The 19380-nt window shown below is 38.2% G+C and overlaps 2 protein-coding genes across 2 annotated transcripts; one reads left to right on the top strand and one right to left on the bottom strand.

Annotated features, from left to right (window-relative positions):
- Window positions 1-717: 717 nt before the first annotated feature.
- On the bottom strand, window positions 718-13784 carry cmtr1 (cap methyltransferase 1). The gene is made up of 27 exons (XM_067483028.1): window positions 13608-13784; window positions 12602-12706; window positions 12129-12283; window positions 11903-11987; window positions 11357-11461; window positions 10587-10738; window positions 10333-10491; window positions 10129-10221; window positions 9269-9340; window positions 8967-9061; window positions 7865-7937; window positions 7544-7742; window positions 7339-7457; window positions 7092-7188; window positions 6016-6148; window positions 5570-5749; window positions 5427-5483; window positions 5271-5328; window positions 5076-5144; window positions 4501-4632; window positions 3937-4062; window positions 3577-3668; window positions 3356-3424; window positions 2928-2975; window positions 2309-2421; window positions 1990-2098; window positions 718-1855 (listed from the first exon to the last, which is right to left on the bottom strand). The coding sequence occupies exons 2-27, from the start codon at window positions 12699-12701 to the stop codon at window positions 1720-1722; spliced, it is 2826 nt and encodes a 941-aa protein (XP_067339129.1). The 5' UTR covers window positions 12702-12706; window positions 13608-13784; the 3' UTR covers window positions 718-1719.
- A 1629-nt stretch (window positions 13785-15413) lies between these two features.
- Window positions 15414-19097, top strand: zgc:193593 (uncharacterized protein LOC564090 homolog). Its single transcript, XM_067483133.1, has 2 exons — window positions 15414-15738; window positions 16877-19097. Exons 1-2 carry the CDS (start codon window positions 15688-15690, stop codon window positions 17027-17029), a joined length of 204 nt encoding a protein of 67 aa, XP_067339234.1. The 5' UTR covers window positions 15414-15687; the 3' UTR covers window positions 17030-19097.
- The last annotated feature ends 283 nt before the right edge of the window (window positions 19098-19380 follow it).

The raw sequence follows: 19380 nt of genomic DNA, 5'->3' as shown, positions 1-19380 counted from the left end.
AATGTGTGCTACCTGAATGTGTTCAGTCAATCAGAGGCTGGAAGATACCATTTAGAATTAGGGTGGGGCAAGGAAAGACGAAGCTAATTGGTATTTTCCAACTTCTGATTGATTGAACACACCTGATCAGGTAATCAGCAGTGGGTACTATGGAAAATAAGCAGTAATATAGAAGAAAACAAACAGTCAAGGTGACATAAGGCAAAATGACAAAGAGGTGTCAGGGTAAAAATTTGAAACGTTCCGGGACACCTTACCTATTTCAGACTTGGCTTTACTTTAGTGTGTAAATGTACATTAATGCTTTTCTCTGCCTCTAGCTGAAAAACTCTTTCAAATGACATAACCCAGATGGTGTTTTCATAATTAGGCCATCTGTGGGAGCCCTGGGCAACAAGATTATGTAATCTGAAGTGAAGGTTCCTCCAAGTGATGCCATTTGGAGGCATTTTTCAGTTAGAAGCAGAGAAGTATAGTATAGTAATAATATATTGTGCTGACAAAAAGAAAAGTGAATTTTGTTAAAATTAGTACAAACTGATATGCAGTAGTAGTGGTTGATCAAGGTAGAAAAGCAAATATAGTGAAGCTGCGATAATGTGCAAGAGCCAATATAATGAAGCTGCGGAAAAGACGGTTCTCTAAACACGTTAATCCAGCCACAGACATCATCACTCACAAAAACTTTTGAATCAAATAAAACCATGCAGTTCAAGGTACGTTCTGGGATGTGTATTTCCCATTTATTTTTTCTATATTATTAATATTTACATCATATAATTTGAAAGCTACATTTACAGGAGAAAAAAGAAAATTAATTTGCAGCATTTAAGAAAACAGTCAAGGTGACATAAGGCAAAATCACAAACAGGTGTCAGGGTAAAAACTTGAAACCTACCAACACACCTTACCCATTTCAGACACGCAAACACACATACATACTCCGTGACAATGACCGAATGAAAACTAATGTTTTTAGCAATAATTTAAAACATGACCAACCTGTTTGTTGTATTTAGGCTTCAGCTGCAGTGAAGTCTGCTGGTGCGTAAAACTGTGCATTAAATTTCATCACAGACAACAACGGGAGCAGCTGTGTTTAAAGCAAGTGTAGAGCAAAGCAAGCAAGATGCAGATATGGATGCATAGTTCAACATTTGTAACCCTATCCATCGTTGCTAATGTGATGTATGCAAACACACACAAACATGGCATAGACTACAAAGTGTGGAAAATTGGGTCTACAGGGACATGCAATTCAGTGTAGAGACAATGAAAGTCATTTTATGTTTTGAAATTGTCCTATAAGTCTTGCTTATTACAATTCATAAAGCTAAGGGCAGTGGAAAAGGCAGAAAGACAGACTGGTTTGTCAAATGTCTTACAGGAATTTCAGATATCATTGCTACAAACAGCAGCAAACAATTCACCACCTTAAAGATTAGTCCAGTTACAGCCTGCTAATTTCTCTGTCGCATTTTACAGAGGAACTTTCCTTACATCTTGTAGCGTGCTGACAACGGTCATAAAGCACTTTTTAACTGGTATGTAAATACAAGATTTATAAAAACTGTAAATAACTGTGACTATCATTTCAATCAGTTCTTAAGTCCTTTAAATAATCCCTGTTGCATTGCCAAAATATTTGTCAATTAATGAACTAAGTCTATATATTTCCTCCATTGTTCTCAGATTGAATCAAGTCGAGGTCCTCGAGTTTCAATGTTGATAATTATGGTGGATGAAGGTCAAAACATCATCTTTGGACAGTTTTTCAGGATCCATCCGGGTCTGAGAATCATGAACTATGACCCCGTCCACCCAGGCCCAGAAGAGCCGCCCAGAGTGGCAGACACTGAGGACAAAGACAAGACAGTGTTCATTCACATCATAATAATGACTACCAGAAGATACTTAATACTGCACAACTGAGAGTGAAACACTCAAGATTTTCTACTGATTGGTGTAACAGGTCAGATCAGTACATACTGGAAGGGGGCAGCAGAGTTTGGTGGCATTTCATAGGAGGAGACCTTGGTTACTTTATTAAAGAAGAACTTCTTGTTGGAGTTCTTACTGAACCCCATTGTCCACGGCTCTGATGGGGTGAGAGAGAGTAGACAGAGGATTGAAGTTTCCTAAAATCATAAAAAGCAACCACTGTCCATGGCTGTTCGGAGACTTTGACAAATGATATTGGCTCAAAGCTTCGACACAGTTAAAACAACAAACATAATAACAGTTGAACAAACAGAAATTGTCATGTTGTCATAACACTGAGCTACAGTGCACACAAACGTTTACACACCATTGACAGTCTTAATGATGTAGAGGCCTGTGGGTAGAAAGTGTCGGTCATCTCTGCCTGTGTAGGACAGACGAGGGACTCCTCCTGAACTCTTTGTTACCTTCATCTCGAGTCTGCACGAGGAAAAGGAAATTAACTAATGAAAACAAATTTTGCTAAAGTTACAAAACAACTAGAAAAACTCAATACTTATATGAAACTTAGCCTGATATCTAAAGAGCAACTTCTCCAATTTTCAACTAGCTTTCATGGCTTTTGTTTAGTGTGTAAATGTACATTAATGCTTATAAACTTCCCTCTGATTTCCCCATTAAAACATTTCTCTGCTTCTAGCTGAAACAAATCCTCCAAATGACATCACCCAGGGGAAGTTATCATAATTAGGCCATCTGTAGGAGCTCTGGGCAACAAGATTATGTAATCTGAACTGAAGGTTCCTCCAAGTGATGCCATTTGGAGGCATTTTCAGTTAGAAGTAGAGATATTTTGATATAGGGAAATCAGAGGGGACATTATTTGTATGTACTACTCAACCTAGAAGTAAAAAATGCAAATTCAATATGAGTGAAAGTATCCCTTAGTAGTTCATGTTCCCTTATGAACATCTATCTCGTTATACCTGACAAATATTTTCTCCATTTCCTCCAGTCTGTACACCTCCTTCACTCTGGTGAAAAACAAACAAACAAATGATGCACTTTATTATCATGATGACCAGGAACTAATAGGATAGAGAAGAAGCTTCTACTTCCCTAGATAATATTCTTAAGACAATTAACAAAACAATTACTACACATACATAATAATAAACAATGTAATATTTATGAAAAGTCGCAGTGTTTGACCCGTGGGAGTCACAAAAAAAGAGACACGGTTTTTCTGATTAACGTCGGAACAAGTGCAGCTAAGCTTCATATTAAGATTTTGATAATACTTCCAAATGTTTTATTATATAGATTGACTCCACGTCTGATGCTGTCCATCTGTCTAGTGCTTTCTGTCCCAGCACATGCATGAAAAAATGGATGACTTCATTCAAATGAATACCTGATAGGGTTCATGTCTGGTCTGCTTGGTTTAGCCACTGCCCTCACAAATTTTTCAGCCATCTGGATCCTGGACACACAATGGTTCTCTTTTAGTAGACTACAGTAAACACTAATCAGTGTCCATCTCCAAGTGCTTAGCGGGCTTATACTGAACATGGTGTAAAATTCAAACATGGTCCCTGATTTAAAAAGAAAAAAGAGCAAGTAACAGTTTCCTACCGCTGGTTGAAGTGCTGTTCTCGTACATCGGTGCCATTGAGTATTAGTGCATCCATTACATGAACTGCACTAATTCTACGCTGGGCTTTGCCCTGAGGAACAAATATACTGTATTTGTACAGGTAAAACAATGACCGTGACCACAAACTCCAACACGTATCACAGATCTTTACAACCTCTGGGCTCTGAATTGTGGTTTAGGAGAAAATGGTGGTTTAGGAGAAAATGGTCAAGAAAGCATGACACAAAAGAAATCAGTTCTGATTATTCCCACATTAAAAAGGGAGCCAAATTTAAAGAGACTGCAACACTGCCTTCCATTCCATATTAGCCTTGCATCTTTCTAGTCCCTCTTCTCACCTCGCCCTTCAGCTCTTGGACAATCTCCACACTAAGGAGTGTATCTCTCGGCAGCTCCAGCTTAAAATTCTCCAGTTTCTTCCAGCGCAAGGGCATCTTCCCATCCCAGGTGTATATCTGCGACTTCTACACAAGTCAACAGAAATGAAGAGAACAAATAACAAAATGAGAACAGGATAAAATAAACAGGTCATTGAGCACAGAAACAGTTGGGCTTCTCTGGCACTCACCAGTATACCCACAAATGACACAGAAAGTTATCTGCCTGCCGTATTTTTATCTTTTTCCAAAAGAAATGGATCAATCTTGCACATAAAACTTTCAGGGCATTCACATGTACTTAAGTAACGAGGTCATTTCTTTACTGTCATGTAAACAGGAAAGCTGGTTTCCAAAAAATTGGGGTAGGTGGGGTTTCATACATAAAATTAGGAAAACCTTGAAAGAGCCTAATTCCATTCCCACTGATTCTACAAAAGAGAACTGTGCAAGAGGCTTAAAAGACACATTTCCTAAATAAAGTAAGGCTAAACATATGTTCCTACATTATCTCTTAAGACTCACCCCCAGAGCTAAAAGGAAGATCTGCTCTCCGCCTCCCACTATGCACCTGTAGTCCAGGATCATACGTAACTTATCAAGTGTGTTGGAGTTCAGAGGAGTGAGTTTACACTGGAACGAGTCCATATCTGAATTCTGAGGTCCAACAAATAAAGACAAAATTAGCACAATTTATCATCCCACTCATAACAGTCCTTATCTCTACTACAATTTCTTTGAGCAGCATCTAAACCATTTCACTCCATGCTAAAATGCATTTTTATACTTACTGGTTTTCAGTCTTAGTTACTTAAAGTTAGTGTATAAGTGTTTATTTTCAATTTTCCTGAGTGGTGTATTTGTGTGCAGCTGCATATTTTCCACATGCAAGTTTTACACTTGTACACATACTAAGGTAAATAACCACAACTTATTTCTCAACCTTTTGGAAAACAAAGTGTGGGATTCATTAAAGTGCACTTATATGCTACAGTGTGTTTAGTGTCATTACTAACACATGAAAAACACTAACTGTGCACATTTATTAACGTTGTATTTCCCCCAGTATGGTTCCTTCAATCCCTGATTTACTACTTGACCTTAATAAGTTCATAGAATTTTGACTTTGGGTCTGACGAAGCAGGGGTTACTCTGGCTTTGTCTGGCACCTGCAAATAGAAAAACATGTTTTTAGAGATGGAATGATATGGACTGAAACAGCAATTTGTACAAGAACAGTTCTGTTGCTGTTAGTTCTGTCAGTTTGGTACAAATATCATAGTTTCTCTACCCACCTCCCAGAGCTTCAGACACTCCTTCCTGATATCGGCTTGCCTTGGCTCTGTGAGGGTTCTAGAGATACCAATAAAGTCAGTTCCAGGCATAAACATCATCTCACACATACAGCTACAATAGAGATTACGGGGTGAGTAAAAATAAAGTTCACTTACGGGTCGAGAACAAAAGCGTGGATCTTAGCCAGGGCCTTGATCTGGACTGCACACAGGCTGCAGTGACAGTGAGTTCAATCATTGTCAGTCACTCTGTGCAAAATTCAATAATTAAAGCCTTTTTGATTACGGTGTGTCTCTACCTCTCGTTCGAGTTCATCATAAAATGGTAGAAGTCGGTATCTTCCTTGATGATGCTCAGAGGAACCACACCTGTTACATCTTTTTCTGTATTTCTCAGCTGGTTTAGTTTCAGGTTGACTTTGAACATGTATTCCCTGACGGCGTCGGAACCAGGCTTTAGGCCACGGCACACAATGTATCTGTAGATTTGCAGATTTAAGACAACACTTCTTAGTGTAAATAAAAACAGACACGGTTCTTTTAATATTCAGTAAATACAATGTTTTATGGTGTTGCTGACTTTATTCTATACAGATAAATCTGCCAATTTTGCTCAATTATTAAAAATATTAAAAAGTCAAAATTTAAAATCATTTTGCCCTGAATAAACAACCAGAATCAAACATATGCCCTTGCAGTGTGACCACATTCATACACACGATAAATCATAGTGATGCAGTCCCACCTCTCAGAGTTGGCAGGCCTGCTGGTGACAGGTTTGAAGAGAGTGATCCTGTCAAAGCAGAGGTAGAGCAGGTAAACCAGACCCACACTAAAAGGAGTGAAGAGGTCAAAGGTCTTACAGACAAAGTGGCCACCTAGACAAGACAAAGAGTACCAGTATGAATCACACATTCACATCACAAATATAAAGATGGTGAGTGAAATAACACAAACCATGAGGTGCAGAGTTGCTGCAGAGTTTCAAAAAGTACAATTTGAGACTTTTAAAAACATTTTAAGACGACTTTGAATGGAAGTTAAGGCCCAATTTAAATCCACACTCTGAAATTTTATTGGTAAAAACAGGAAGCAGTTAAAAAATTAGTTGAGCTTTGCTAAGAAGAGAAGAACAGGCAAGCTATGCAGCAGCGGAGCTTTAACACATACGTTACATTGACGTGTATCACCATAGACACTGACACATTCACATTGACAAAGTGGTCTCATCTTTGAATGGCATCACTAAAGGCCTGTGCCCACAAATTAAAAAATTTTAGGAGCAGAGACCAAAATTTAGTGCCACAGCTGTTGTTTTAGGAACGCATAGGTAAAACTAAACACGTCCAATAAATCATGCTGATTCACCTGTAGGGTCACTCTGGCCTCTGGCCTCCTAAGCCACAAAGAGCAGAGAGGAGAGACTGCATAAAAACTGTGATTTTCAGTTCGAATAATCTCACTCACTGCGCTCTTCAGCTGCCAATAGACTTAATGGACTTAATTGCACTGGTGCCCCCAAATTACTCACACTCCAACTCTTAATTTCAATTGCATACACAAATTAAACATTAAAACAACTTAACCTTAACATCATCAATATTTATAAAACATATCAAAATATTGTTTGAGAGTTTTTGAAAGATTTTAAGGTTTTATGAGGCGGACAATTCAGATAATTGAATTCAAAAACATCAGCAGCTTTCTAATTTGCCAGACGCATTTCAGAGCTGTTAATGGACAGTTATGCATTTATTACACAGAGGAACACAAACATTCACAAATTGAAGCATGCCCACACACACACACACAGACACAAACCTGTCCTGAGCGTAGAGAGAGCTGTGAGGAACTGACAGAGCAGCAGTTGTTTGCTCACAATCTCCTGAATATTTTCCTGACCTTCCACAGAGAAACCCTACCAGAGAAAGAGATGCTGATTAAACCAACAGATTCAATCGCTAATCAGAAAGCAGGAAGCTCATCCTCAAAAAGAATAAATAACCATTTTGCATGATTTGAAACTATTCCACTGGTACCAAAAAACGAACACATGATATAATCTTACTCCATCTGCCATGAGAAAGTGCAGCCCTCTTCTGTCAGTGTTCTCCAGTACAAAGTTTCTAAAGGCAGTCACGTTTTCTGGTCGAGTAATGTCGCCGTCTCCGTCCACCCCTCCCTCACCTGGGAAACACATAGGTCAAGCTTTCACTGAACCATTCGTCACCTGAAACATCTGCTGAAAATTGTCCAGGTTATTCTGAGCGTACCATAGTAAGGCTCAAACAGCTCGCTCGGAGCTGCATAGAAATCTTCCAGTTTGAAGTCGCATGGTCCTTTCAGAGTCATGCCAAAACCCTTGGCATGCCAGCGCCTTTTCCACAGTATGTACTCTGAAAAGCCTCCAGGCCCCGCACAAACGTCACCAAAGTACAGAAGCTCACCCTCACGGTCCTTTGTCAGAGAGTGCTACATAATGAGAGTGGGAGAAAACATCAGCTGCTCTCACCATCTGTTTATATGAGCCTGTGGCTCCTGAGCTAACAAAAGTTTGGTGCAACACACATCAGCAGTTACGTTGACCCACTCACCCCTTGTGAATTCTTTGGGTTGGTGAACATATGGTCAAAGCAGTGGTCAATGTTTGCCATTTTCATAGCTGCTCTAAATACAGAGAACACAAAATACAACTTAGTATAACATTGTATTTAAAGGATTGTCACCCTGTCCCATTAAGCCACATAAAAATGAAGTAAAGCACAACTTCCTAAAATCTTTCATTCTACCTTTTAATGAAAATTAAATGTCCATGCACAATAATGTTTTATTGTTATTCAACATTGAGAATCATACATTGTGTAAATTAAAACAGATTTGATAATATACAAATTTTATACAAAAATGTGCATCAAGACACACTCAGTACCCCTTACAGTTGGGTGCAGAATTTTGCATTGTCTTATTTTTAAAATGCAAAATTTGCAAAACAAATGTATAAATAATATTTTATTATTAATAATAATCATTGCATATTGAGCATGTAGAAATGGTCCTTCATCAAAAATTAATTTAAGTTTTTTTTAAATTAATTTATCAATAGTGATGCAAACTTTTGCACCAATATAATTTTCACTAATATACTGTAACTTTTTAAAATACCCACCTTTACCATTTTTGTCTAATGATGGCGGAACATTTGTACTGGTAAAAGGTGCATTATTATTAGGTTAGGGTTAACTTTGCACCACCATAAACTGATATAGCATATAAGGGGATGAAAAGTAACCCTAAAAATATAATAATGCAATTTTCATTATCTGGAGCAAAAACAGGAGTTGCAGAGTGTATGAACAGAAAGTTACAGTAATATAATGCAAATTATAGTGGTGCAAAAGTTTACATTACCCTTCATAAATTGATTACAATAAATACAAATTCATTTCTGACGAAGGAACATTTGTACTAGCTCAATGTAAAATCAATATGTTGACGAAATAAATCTTTGTTGGAGTTTTTTTACCATTTCAAAATAAGGGGATGCAAACTTTCGAAGCCAACTACTTTTTCCTCACTTCAGCATTATTCAAATAAACCCATTAAGTCGAGGTAGAGAGGCTCTCTACTTCAAATCCCCCAAAATTGCAAATAATTTACATTTACATTTCAACTCTTATAAAATACTTAAAAACTGACCTGTTGAGAAAGATACCTCCTCTGATTGTCTCGTAAGGGTTGGAACGAGTTCGTGCTCTTCTCATTTCCTCGCCCTCAAGGTCATCAAATATTGTCTGTACATCACACAGACACAGTGGTTACACAACTCAGGAAATTCAGAAAAGCAACTTAGAAAAACACCTACATACAAAGATGAACCCTTTGATTTAAAGTCATATTTAATGATATATTAGAAATCCATCGTAATGTGAAAAAAAACTGCTGATATATCTTAATATAGATCATGTTTATGTTTAACTGAAAGATAAAAATTTACTTGCCTTGCATCTTAGAAGAGTGTGCAGTAGATCTTCACCACAAAACTCTGTCTCATCTTCAATCTTAAGTTTTTTCTGAAAGCAGTTCAAAACAAAACCATAATTAGCGATGTCCCAAGGATGATACCAATATCGGGCATTAGGGACGATCCTGCGGTTGTATACTTGTACTCGTAAAACTTCTCCGACACTGCCCCTGATGCCAATTGAACTTCTGCAGGTAGGTAGATGTAGAAAAATGTCTGTGGTTTTGAGCTGATCATTTACAGTGGCAAAAGTAAAGCTGACTCCAGGCTCTGCTGTGCTAAAGTCTCATGTTTCTCAAGAATATTTTTAAAAGGTTTAATATTTAGGGCTAACATCTGCAACAACAAGGGTTATATCTAGTAACTACAGCTTTATCTGAAGTTCGCTTTGTTTTAATTTATTTAACCTTTATATTCCTGTGTAGACTCCACAGTCCTTTTTCCATCCAGGATCTTACCGCAAAACTGTGCTTTGTTTTTCTTTTTCCTCTTCTTTTTGTCCTTTTCAGCAAAAGTTGCTCTGTTTATTAAACACCGGATGCCACCTTATTTGTTTTGGCAGAAGATTGTGCAAGAATTTCTGTTCAGGATTTGCTTAACTGCAGTGGATTGATGAGGATTTTACTGTCCAGCAACTCATGCCAATAACAAAACAGTTAAGTATTTCTATCGGTACTGTATCGGGATACTCAAAGGTAAGTATTTGTACTCGGCCGGGGAAAAAGTGATATCGGGATATATCTAACCTGAACACCAAAATATATTTTTATGAAGCAAAAAAATTATCCTGGACATATTAAGTAAAAGTTTAACTGAGTGTCCCAGGTTTAGATTTACCGCTCCAATAGCCATCCAGTCCCTCAGCTCATCTGCATCTGGAGTTTCTGTGGTGCATTCTGGGAACCAATCTACCTTCTCTACAGCACTGGGCTGAACAGAGAAACAGAAGCGAGACATCACAAATTGTGGCAACAGGTACATTTTACAGTTTCTCATTTCATGAGTGAAAATATATTATAGTTATTATTTAATGCTGTGTACCTCTGGTTCATCACGCCAGTCTACATTGAGCTCGCCCTGGAACCCCTGTAGAGTGAGGCCAAGACCCCTTCTGCCTCGCTGGGTAGAGGCTTCCACAATCTCCTTGCGTCCCTGGCCAAACTTTCCCAGACCCTCACCCTCACGGAAACCCATTTTGGCCTGAAGGTGTACAACAACAACGAAATTAGAAAGAAAAGAAAAAAAACTCTGCAAAAAGATTTTAAAAAGTAGTAATGAAGTTTTAGGTTTGTTACCATAAGCTTCTGTGAAACTCTGTTGTACATAGAGAACTTGGAAGTCTCTGAAGAGTCATCTGCATTTTGGGCATCAAAGGATGATATGGATGGCATGGAGAATGCTGGTCTGGGATCCTTCTGGTCACTGAAGGACTCATTTTGGTTTGAGTCTGGATATAACCAAACCACACACGCACACAAGTACAAAGTTTCATTACTAAACAAGAGTAGGCCGATGAACCGAATAAGAAAAATCCCAAATTAGATGGGATTCATCTGTATTTGGAAGATTCAACAACCCCAGAAGAGTCCAAACTAAATAGTGCCTTTAAATTTGGAAATCATTTCTTGGCATATAGTTTATGTTACTCTAAGTACAGCCCAAAGTAAATGGTTTGCACTTATATAGCGCTTTTCTACCTATTGGCACTCAAAGCGCTTTACACTGCTTCTTATTCACCCATTCACACTCACAATCACAAACACACTCATACACCGATGGGGAAGCTGCTATGCAGTGGCCAACACTCACCAGGAGCAACTAAGTTGGGGTTCAGTGTCTTGCTCAAGGACACTTCGACATGTGACTGGAGGAGGTGGGGATTGAACCAACAACTGTGAGATTGGTGGACAACCGCTCTACCTTCCTGCGCCACAGTCGCCTGGACAAAGTAGTGTTATCTTATATCAATCCTGCCTTTTGTGTTACATGTTAGATCAACAACAGAGGCTAAAGACCACTAAATCATGCTAAACATCATTTAGAAGGCAAATATTAAATTATATACCGTGTCTAGACAATTCGGACTCTTCATCTGAGCTGCTCTCAGTACATTGCCTCTTTGCTCCCTGCAGTGGTGCTAAGGGCGCCTCAGCTTTTCTCCTCAAAATGACTGAAACAATGCAGAGAAGACAATTAAAAACAAATAAAAAACAAAAAAAACAAACACTCTTTGATAGATGAACTGCAACAGCACACAGATGATGTCAGAAGGAAACCAAGGACTGCAACAGCTGAACCCCATTAGAAAAAAAGGAAGGGCACCTAAACAACGCTGGACTACAACAGTTCTATCAGGCTGCCTGGTGTATGGTTAGCAATGCATATGTTTTATAGCTTGTTATATGAATTCTCAAAACAGCCTAAATATGAAGACAGAAAAACTGGCCTGTAAAATGTGACCCTAAAAATAGTGGATCCTGCACTAAAATAAAAAAAAAAAAGTTAGTCAGAACGGACACTTTGTTCTATGGTGTTTTTTTTTTTTGGGTCACCAAACTTTTAAGGTATTTGAAAACATGTATGTTTAGGTGTAAGATGAGACCCCTTCTACCTCGCTCGGTAGAGGCCTCCACAATCTCCCTGCGTCCATGGCCAAACTTCCCCAGACCCTCGCCCTCACGGAAACCCACTTTTGCCTAAATGTGCAAGACAACAAGAAAATGAGGGAAATTAACTCTGTAATAAGATAATATATACTAAGTGAGATTCTGCAACACAGATTCTAAGACAAATTGTCTGAAAAACACATTGACATAGTGAAGTTTCCTGTATGTTACCGTGAGCTTCTGTGTTGGACTGTGGTACATAGAAAACTTGGAGGAGGTCTGTGAGGGGACATCTGTGTTTTGGGCATCAAAGGATGATATGGATGGCATGGAGAATCCTGGTCTGGGACCCTCCTGGTCACTGAAGGACTCATTTTGGCTAGAATCTGGATACAATAGAATCAAACACGTGCACACACACACGTAAAATCTTTTAATAAACAGGAATAGGCAGATGAATAAAATAAGAAAAACTAACTTGAAACTTAGATAGGATTAATCTGTACTGTACGCAGAGTCCAAACTAAATTGTTCTTTTAAACTCTGAAATTATTTCTTGGTAGACTTGAAAAATGTAACATGTAGTCTTATACCAATAATCTTATACCAATCCTGCCTTCCATGTGACATTTGTTAGATCAGCAGGCTACAGTCTACCAAATCATGCCAAACATATTTTGGAGGGGTAATATTAATCTATATACCGTGGGTGGATAATTGTGATTCTTCATCTGAGCTGCTGTCATCACGGTGCCTCTTTGCTCCCTGCAGTGGTGCTAAAGCTGCCTCAGCTCTTCTCTTCATTATGACTGAATAAATGCAGAAAAAACAATAAGAAAAAAGACACAATCTGACAGATGAGCTGCAACAGCACACAGATGAAAAAAAAAAAAAAAAACATTAGGAGTTAAGGTAATTTTGAATTAAACTATTGGTACCTAAACAACAAAGGTGGACTAAACCAGTTCTAATGGCTGGTGCATGGTTAGCAATGCACATTATAAAGTTTGTTATATGAATTCTCAAAACAACATAAATATGGAGACGAGTAAATCAGTGCTATAAAATGTGACCCTGGCAAAAGCTGACCCTCCACTAAAATACTTATTTTTTATTTTTTATTTTTTTGTTTAAGTCAGGAAGAACGGACTTCCTCTGTCCTTTGATATTTTTTTCCTGGGTCACCAAACTATTAATGTATTTTAAAACATGTATGTTTAGATGTTAGATATTATTTTCTATCGTTATATCAAATTTAAAGCAAAGCAACAGAGCCATCAAAAATGTAACGCTATATTATTAACATTTTAACCTAAAAACATAATAAATACATCTCAGTTGGGCATTTAGCCTTAGGTATCGTCTTTAACGTAAGGGTATTAATTACATTCAATAAAGACGTAAACTGTGGTCAGTCACCATCACATATAACAGGCTTTTGGTTTCAATGACTGTTTCTCCACGTTGTCACAACTTGGCGATAAATTAATAGCATTTATCTCAAATCTCAATGTGCGATAAACTTCGTGCAGCAGCCCATGCCACTCTCCAATATACAGATTAGAAGGAAACCAAAGCTAAAGTAACCAGAGATAGCTGTTGAGTGTAAGTGTGGGTGTTTTCAGTGAACCAAAACTGCGCAGCTATAGCTGCTTTAACGTTAGCTGTTGTTTTTTTTTTTTTTTGCTAAGTTAGCCAGCTCGTTGTTACCAGCTCAGAAGGAAAACTTCACTCTTCTGTGGTGAGACAGTGTCGACACAACGTTGTTCCATATATGTTTCGAGATTTCACTGATAAACGTTTATTTAAGTGGAAATCTTGGTTATAAATACACAGTTAGGGAAATTAGCCCGCGTTCTCCTTTTAGAGCTTTCAGGGGTCCTTCCATAACTAACGGCACACACTGATGACAAGCGTGTCGCAATGACTGTCCAGATAAATGCCTGTTGGTTTTTCTAAATTTAGTTTGTTGTATTCCTCATAAAATCATTTTATGAGCAATTCTTGTTTGGATTATTTGTTTTTCACGTTGTTATATTAGAGCACAACTGAACTCCTTTAAAGATATGCAATCTTTAAATTTTGTTAAAATAAATCATAAACAGTTTACCTTCTTAAATAGTGTACCTAGATTTGTCTAAGCCAGTCCTAAAAACTTTTCAAGGTCCAAAACAATTATGTTCCTTAACAATAACAACACAGGATCCCCCTCAACTTGAACTTTTTCCCACATATGTGGTCCATGAGTATTAATTTACTATTTAAAAAATTATACTCATGTAGAGTATCCTTTTCAGTTCTGACAGCATTAACAAAAGTCAAAAATAGATAATTTAGCTAAAAAAAACAAACAATCTTGTCAGAACCCTTTAAAAGATCTTCCTACTTGGGACAGCTAGTGCACTGTAGTAAACAGCTTGAACTCATTGTTTTTTAATGACACCTTTAAGCAATTTTTATACTTTGTACCTAAGAATAACATTAATTTAGAGTAATTTAATTTTGGTTTAATTGTGCTGCTTTCTAAGTGATTAACTGATTAGATTTCCTTTAAAACAGTCTTGCATGTCTCTTAGATTGGGCTAATCTGTCCTTGGCATGTGCATTAAGGGATCTTAAACTGTCCATCAAAACAATTAAGTTGTTTCCAACGGTACTTTGCTACAGTTCAAGAAAACAGGTCACTTTAATTTCCTGTCAGAAGTGGGAAAAGACATGCAGGAGCACATCAGCATAACTTTTATGGCTGTAGACATGAAACATTCAATTTTTTTTCTCACGCTGATTAAATGTATAATAATGCATCAAGTATCTGATCTAGACATTTTTCTACAGCAGGCACCACCTTCTCACCCTGGCAGGGGGTGCCACCCTTCTGGCTCTTCCACTCCATTGGAATAGCTGTTTGACTAACAGAATTTATGATCATACAGCATCAAATTATCCAATTCTTCTGCATAACTTAAGAAAGTAACTTTATTCCATTGTTTACTTCACTGTGTAGGTCTCTGTGTAACTTAGGGTGTACCACGCCTCTCACCCAATGACAGCTGGGAAAGGCTCCAGCCCTCACAACCCCAAAAAGCATAAGAGGTCAAGATGATGGATAGATGGATGAATAATTAGACATAACATTTGTTCTTTTGTTTTTAATTCCTACAGGCACCAGTGCCAGCATCAGTTGGTTCATTGCCTTAATGCAATTTGTCATTTAATTGTACCTAATTGTTGAACTGCCTGTCATTGACCTTTGTAGACGTCACTGTAGCGTTGTCATTCGTCAATGGGGCCGTATGTTTCTTCCCTTAACAACTGACTGCTATTGGTCTTGGAACATCTTTCTCTTGATATAATAATCCACACAACTCCAGTGTTCTCGCTAATCTCCCACAGACACAAAGGCACATACACAAACAAAGTGACCATGTGACCAGCTTACGCAATGAAGCTAAGGCTTTATAAACTACCAACAGGTGCTGGTCTCCCTCAGGGTAGATCATCACAGTGCAGGTGTGTTTTGGTGTATCTGACTGAGAGAGTGAGCCGTGTGTGTCTCTCTGTGTGTGTGTGTGTGTGTGTGTGTGTGTGTGTGTGTGTGTTTAGACACAGAGTAGAGCTGCTGCTGCTCCCACATTCCGACTGGTGAGAAGACAAAGGCCAGAGAGACACACGGGGAGCGAGGGAGGAGAGGGATTGACTGTGATAAAGTTGCCTAACAGAAAGCCTCAAGGGTTGGTTGCAGTGGGGTATTTGTGGTCTCAGCTGTGAAGCACTGGAGAGAACAACAACAATGTTTTTTCGCATCCCTCGACTGACCCCTGGATATATTAGATACCTCCAGGTGTGTAAGATGCTTTAGGGCAATTTTCTTTCTTAATAGATTAATTATTAGTATTGGACATCAAGGGACATCTGCAGCGGCACAAGTACACAACTTATGCCGCTGCACAACAGTGAACAACTGGTGAGCTAGGAGTTCAGGTCCTTCCTGTTTTCTGGTGCTTTGATTAACAATAGTTTTCTATTAAATTGAATAGATATGAAGTGTGCAGATTTTAAACATCCTGATGTTTTTGGTGTGTATTTCATATTCAAAGAGATTGAATTAATCTATCCGAAAAAGTTAGCATTATCAGAAAATAATAATTAATTATAATAATGATTTTGTCTTGAATTGAAGCTAATTTATTGCTAACCAATACCACTGACTCATCACTTTGCACACAGTTCCCATCTGTGTGTATCTCATGACAGGATTTAGAAGAGAGGATTACAATAGCCTGTCTTTGACTGGATTTGGATCAGATACCTTAGAGGTCAGGTAAATGCCCTTTAATTGGATCTCCAGGGGAATGTTCCCAGTAATGCTAGTGGGTGTTTTGGAGACCTGCCGCTGGACTTGTGTGGTTTTTATTTATTTGGAAAGCCTCTTTATCAGTGTCTTAGCGCATAAGATGTTATTGTAGGTCATTGTTCAGTGCCATAAAATAAGTATATATTTCTGTATACAGAACACGCTTACATTGTTACTGTGCTGTGATAACAACAAAGCTACAGAATAGTCCTGTTTAACTTTGTGTTTGTCATATGATGGTTTATTTATGGTTTAGATGATGAACTCAGAAAATAACTGTATATGACTTAAGGACATGTCTTAGATTGGCTTAAAATTCTGAAATGTCCCCACACCTGCAGAGGACTACAAGGCTTGGATGAATATGCATTGAAACTTGACAAAAATGGAGTTTGTATTGCGGCTCTTCCCATATGCTAAGACCATCGCCGGAATGCGACAGGTGTTTGACCAAAGCCACCTGTTTAAAGATGCTACTGCAGCCAGAACCAGGAAGAACGTTAACAGTCCACAGCCATTGTCATCATCGTCCTTGATGACGTCTGTACCTGGTGGGAAATGTTGTGGTTGCATGGGTGGTGGAGGCGATGGTGCGAATAGTGGTGACCCCTGCTCTTTCTTTCAGACTCAGGCAGCCCAGACTGTGCTGCAGAGCCAGGAGGGTCCTGCAATGCCGCGTATGGCCATCCTGCTAGGTCTCATGGGAATCGGCATGTCTGGCTACAGCTCCCGCCAACTCGCACTTCACTACAAGCCGTCAAGTCACCTGTTTAGATGAGACGGATGAAAGACCATTGACACAAGCTACACACACACCCACACATATTACTTTCACATTATAAGCTTCAAAGGTTCTGGTCATTACAGATTGTCAGAACCACATGAGCAGCTTCTCCCCGTTTGCCCTCTTTGTCCTAAGCGAATCAAACCAGCAACTAGACTGAAAAGACAAAGAGTTGCACCAATTTGTGCCACCAGAAACCAAAAACATTTATTTCAAAAAATGTTAAACTATTCATTTAATGTCAACATATTAAACCAAAAAACTGAAGGAAACAATTTAACAGATACTATGTTTCTGTTTTGTTTTTCTCTGTGTATCCATACTAATATTAACCGCCCCGTGGTTCAAGTTTAATGTCATCCTTGTTCTTGCTTTATTATGACTTCGTTGTGTTTGACATGTTGCCAAAAGGCTCTCTCAATGTAGTAAAGAGTAAAAAGCCCCCTTTTGGAACCTACCTCTCCTTCTAATTACAATGCAGTTTTTTCTCTCGTGTGTGATATGCAGTGAAAGAGAAAAGCAGCTGATGTTTCTGGTAAACTTGGTTGACGTTGAACTTGAACCAAATTCTCCGTCTATTTCCCGTGCTTTATCATGGGAGAAGTCAAAATCTTCAAAATGTATTCACAGGCTAAAGTGTACTTAAAAGTACTTTTTCAAATATATTGGACACTTTTCCAAATGCAGTGGGGTTAAGCTGGCAGATGTCTCTTCCAAATTCCTCAGTCCTTTAATCACCATTACGTTTCATCTGGCATTTTGGAAATTTCCATGACGTAACACTAAGCTTACAGGTCACTCCTCTTTTAAAGAAAAGCCAGCGTTGTAATGAATTGACCCGTTTGCTCTTTTTGGTCTTGTAAGACCAAACAAGAAACAGAGAGAGAAATCGCATCAGAAATATCTTGTGCTCAGGGAATTAAGTCTACAACTGATTGGATGTCAGTCTTGATTCTGGAGTTGATAGTATGAGTTCTGGACTTTCAGATATGTCATACAGCAGACCAGAGGAGCAAACAAGGGACTGCACAAAAAAATTGAGTGCATTAAAGTCCTGAAGGTCCACAGAAAAAATACTCTGAAAGCAGAAACATAAGGAATGTATGACTTTTCATGTGTGACCAATGCTACTTTGCACTTGTTTGTGTACATTATAAATTGTACACATGGTGTACATATCATTTTGATGCAGAATGAGATTAGTAGAACTTGACATGAAGTGCTCCCAGCTTGTGTTGTGAGCTGGACTGGGTGACATCTGGCTGGATTGACAGACAGTTACACTGTGTTGTCAGGCAGAGGGACCAGGACAGCCACCCTGGATAACACCTGAACCAACATGTTAATCCTCCTGGATCTCTCCCAGTTGCACACCACTGTCAGACAAGATGAATGTAGATGAATGACCGCAGTGGTCTCATAACATAGATAGAAGTTATCTTTGCTGTTTGATGAAAAAATATTACTTTGACAGCTTATGAATGTTTTATTGACAAGGAATGGCGATTAGCAGTTAAACTGTATTTGTAAAGATGATTGTGTTGCTATCTCGTAGTTTAAGCAAAGAGAGATTGAGGTTTATGAAAAAAGACTCGCATGTAGATCTGAAGGAAAGTGCCGTGATACTGTGAGCCCTCACAGACGCTTTTATGATCATTTTTTTAAGCTTGTGACTATATTCTAAATGAAGAAGAGATTTCAAATGAACATGCGGCACACATAATGGAAGGTTGGTTTGGAAAAACATAGGCCTATTTGTCACTTTTCTTTATAACATTGTGGTTTAAATAAATTAAAAAATGTCTCAAATACCCATTTAAAGAACAATTTTACATGGCTTTGTGCTTATCTTAGAAATAGGCTGATTTGAAATTGTCTAATGTATAGTTCAGTTGTATTATGTCCATATATACCGAAGGCTATTGTGTCTTTTTCAAATTTTTTTTTAGAAATTTTTATTGTGGGTTAAATTCAACTCCACTATTTACATTTAGTATCCAGAGGCATTATAAATGCATTGCAAAGCACCTTATAACATGTGTTTTTTTATTATGTAATTATGTCTGTGCATCATTAGATTAATAAACCCTCTAATATATTTTGTGTCGCCTTTCTTAAAACTGCGGTAAGGAATAAAAGCTTACTGTCGCATAATAAAATACAGTAAAATACCTTCTTCATTCACTAGATGTCAGCATAGATTTCATTCATTTTCACTGTGGCAGGAAGTCTCTGAGCAAATGGGCAAAGTGTGATTGAAGGAAATTACCAGGAAATTACCTGACTGATCCCCACACAAGCACAAAACAAATCCCAGGAAAGAACAGGAGTTATTAGTTCAACTC

The sequence above is a fragment of the Channa argus genome, chromosome 17 (assembly GCF_033026475.1).
Source record: "Channa argus isolate prfri chromosome 17, Channa argus male v1.0, whole genome shotgun sequence".
NCBI lineage: Eukaryota > Metazoa > Chordata > Actinopteri > Anabantiformes > Channidae > Channa > Channa argus.
Note: the sequence above shows the minus strand (reverse complement) of the source record. Positions and strands in the feature narration are given on the sequence as shown.

Excerpts from the sequence above, each read along its gene's own strand:
- cmtr1 (XM_067483028.1), bottom strand. The coding sequence starts at position 12,701 with ATGAAGAGAAGAGCTGAGGCAGCTTTAGCACCACTGCAGGGAGCAAAG. Across the intron at positions 7,938-8,966 it reads GGAGGTATCTTTCTCAACAG|AGCAGCTATGAAAATGGCAA; the intron begins GTCAGTTTTTAA and ends CTCTGTATTTAG. Across the intron at positions 2,422-2,927 it reads ATGGAGAAAATATTTGTCAG|ACTCGAGATGAAGGTAACAA; the intron begins GTATAACGAGAT and ends TTCCTCGTGCAG.
- zgc:193593 (XM_067483133.1), top strand. The coding sequence starts at position 15,688 with ATGTTTTTTCGCATCCCTCGACTGACCCCTGGATATATTAGATACCTC. Across the intron at positions 15,739-16,876 it reads GATATATTAGATACCTCCAG|ACTCAGGCAGCCCAGACTGT; the intron begins GTGTGTAAGATG and ends TCTTTCTTTCAG.